The 2,555-nt window shown below is 48.6% G+C and overlaps 1 protein-coding gene across 1 annotated transcript; it reads right to left on the reverse strand.

Annotated features, from left to right (window-relative positions):
• Positions 1-1,237: 1,237 nt before the first annotated feature.
• On the reverse strand, positions 1,238-1,693 carry LOC145407516 (uncharacterized). The gene has a single exon (XM_080278439.1). It carries the CDS (start codon positions 1,649-1,651, stop codon positions 1,238-1,240), a length of 414 nt encoding a protein of 137 aa, XP_080134565.1. The 5' UTR covers positions 1,652-1,693.
• Positions 1,694-2,555: the final 862 nt, after the last annotated feature.

Consider the following 2,555-nt stretch of genomic DNA (forward strand, 5'->3'; position numbering starts at 1 on the left):
TACTTTCATATTAACTTGGCCAAATTTTTCGTCTTTCTGCAGCTTATTTCACATGGCTCAGTGGTGGAAAAAGACAATGCTAAGGCTCTACATCCTTTTCATTTCTTCATGACTAGCAGCATATTTTCGTGTTGATATCTTGTTGAAACTCTGCATTCAAGACGGAGAGATGGCAAATTTAGGCCAAGTTAGAGTAAAATCGGTATAGTACTTATAGTGAGAGACTAACGAGGAGTGTATGTGTGCGAGGTGGAGGGGGGGAGAGGGAGGGGGAGGCCATGGATGAGATGGAGGGATGGAGTGGAGAGGTATATGAGAGAGGGGGTGTGTGAGCTGGGAGCAGGGCAGTGAAATGGTGGGGGACAGGGCGACATGGAGGCGATTTGTTTGTGGCCACCCCTTACGGGATTAAGGCGTCTGGCAATAGATAAAAACAGACTTACCTATAGGGGCCAGTCGTCATGTGCTGGGGGGCGTTGGAGGCTTTCTTGCACCCCTTCTTAGAGATTACAATACCTTAATATTATGTATGTTATTACTTTATAAATCCACAAAAATTACATCACCATCATCACCATCACACCAATCCTAATCCCTACGTAATGGGTATTGGTATTATGAACACAGAAAATCATCATCATCATCATCACACCAATCCTAATCCCTACGTAATGGGTATTGGTATTAAGAACACAGAAAATCACCATCATCATCATCATCATCACACCAATCCTAATCCCTACGTAAGTGATGGGTACTGGTATTAGGAACACGGGAAATCATCATCCCAATCCTAATTCCTATACGAGAAGGGCACTAAGGACAAACAACAGTGTGGGTAAAGGGCTTTTGTACATTCTACGGCCCTGGTTCATAGATCTTCGTTTCAAACATGTAATACTGTACATAAAATAAAAGAATATAATAATGTGACATAAGCTGATTAAAGGGAGTAAGAAAGATGTGCTACGGAGCTAAGATAAAAACCGAAGATGCCACAGTACAAGATCTACGCATTGTTTGTAATATCTAAGCATACTGTATCGTTAAATGGAAGAATTATTACCCACATACAGTAGAATTATGCCCATGCCTTCAAAATGCACACAGATTCAACACGGTGATATATTTCTTCCATTACATGTGCTATAATGTAGACTTTGGTGCACATAGTCAACGCTGCATGTCGAAGTCTGAGGGGAAACTTGTTAAGATTTTCCCTTGTCATTTACCCTAGTCACTCACCTATAAGCACGGTGCCCTGGCCAGCGGAGTGTACGGTGAGGCCTTCGTGATGGTCGAGGAGGCACAGGGAGCGACGGTCAGCTCGCGAATTTGCACTATGTCCCCGGGATTTACTGTGAGGCTCCTGGGAGGGCGAGGCACGACCAGTTAACCCAGGCAGGTCCCAATCGGGCAGGGAGGCGGATAGGGCTGGATCGAGGGACATCAGGTCGGCACGGAAGGCCCCAGCGTCCATAGCCAGCACTGCGTCAGGAAGGAGGAAGAAGGAGTCGCAGGGCCAGGAATCGTAGTCCCTGGGCTGGTCGTGGTGGAGGCGTGGGAGGTCCTCGAGTTCCAGGGAGCCACGCCTCTCGGGCACCACGTACAGCTCCCGACGGGGCACCGACACGGAGGCCGACCGCGACATTCCCCTTCAATAGTCGCGCCGGCACCCCCGCCGCCCTCCACACAATTCCGTAACAGAGTTCCTCCCTCGCCCGATTTCACGCCCCACACACCCACACCCACACACTGACACAAGCTGATTCTGTCTTTCCTCTGTTTCCCTCAATAAATCTGTTTAGTAAGACGTGGGGTCTGTTTTCTCTCAGTAACCACGGGAAACAATCACACACACGGACACACCGGTTCTGTTCTGTCTTTCTGTTTCCCTTCTATCTTTCCACTGTTCCCTTCGATAAATCGGCTTAGTAAGGTGTGGGATCTGCTCTCTCTCAGTAACCAAGGGGGGACAATCACAAACCACCTCCCAGCTCCCTCACACACCAACAAAAACACTTCGATACAAGCTAAATCCTTTGTTTCCCCTCAATCAGTTGGTTCAGTAAGGTGTGGCTGTCTGTTTTCTATGTGAGCTAGGGGGGGGACAGCCAGCAACTACCCAAAGCCACCGTGTCACCACCTACTCACAGACCCTCGCAAACGGGACCAACTAGACTCCTGGGTTCGGTAAAAGGAGGTGTGTGCTTCCCCAGTGAGCTAGGGGGACAACAAGGAGCTGTACGGACAAAGCTCCCGAGTCACCACCTACTCACAAACCACCTCCCTTGCTCCTGGAAAGCTCACACCTCGGTACAAGTCCTTTTTTCCTCTCTTTTCCTGAGTTCTAGTACCCGTGGCTGTCTTTTTCCTTCGTGAGCTAGGGGGACAACCAGGAGCTATACATCAAAGCTCCTGTGTCACCACCTACTCACTACCTCGTTGCTCTCTCACTCTGACACCCACGTACTAATGCCAATATATATTTTCGTTCGGCATTTTTTCACGGCTTGGACAGAGAGGGAAATGTTACGTGAGGTGTCTGAAGTCCT

This window comes from Coenobita brevimanus, chromosome 73 (assembly GCF_032717465.1).
Source record: "Coenobita brevimanus isolate Jiangsu-jjx chromosome 73, ASM3271746v2, whole genome shotgun sequence".
Lineage (NCBI taxonomy): Eukaryota > Metazoa > Arthropoda > Malacostraca > Decapoda > Coenobitidae > Coenobita > Coenobita brevimanus.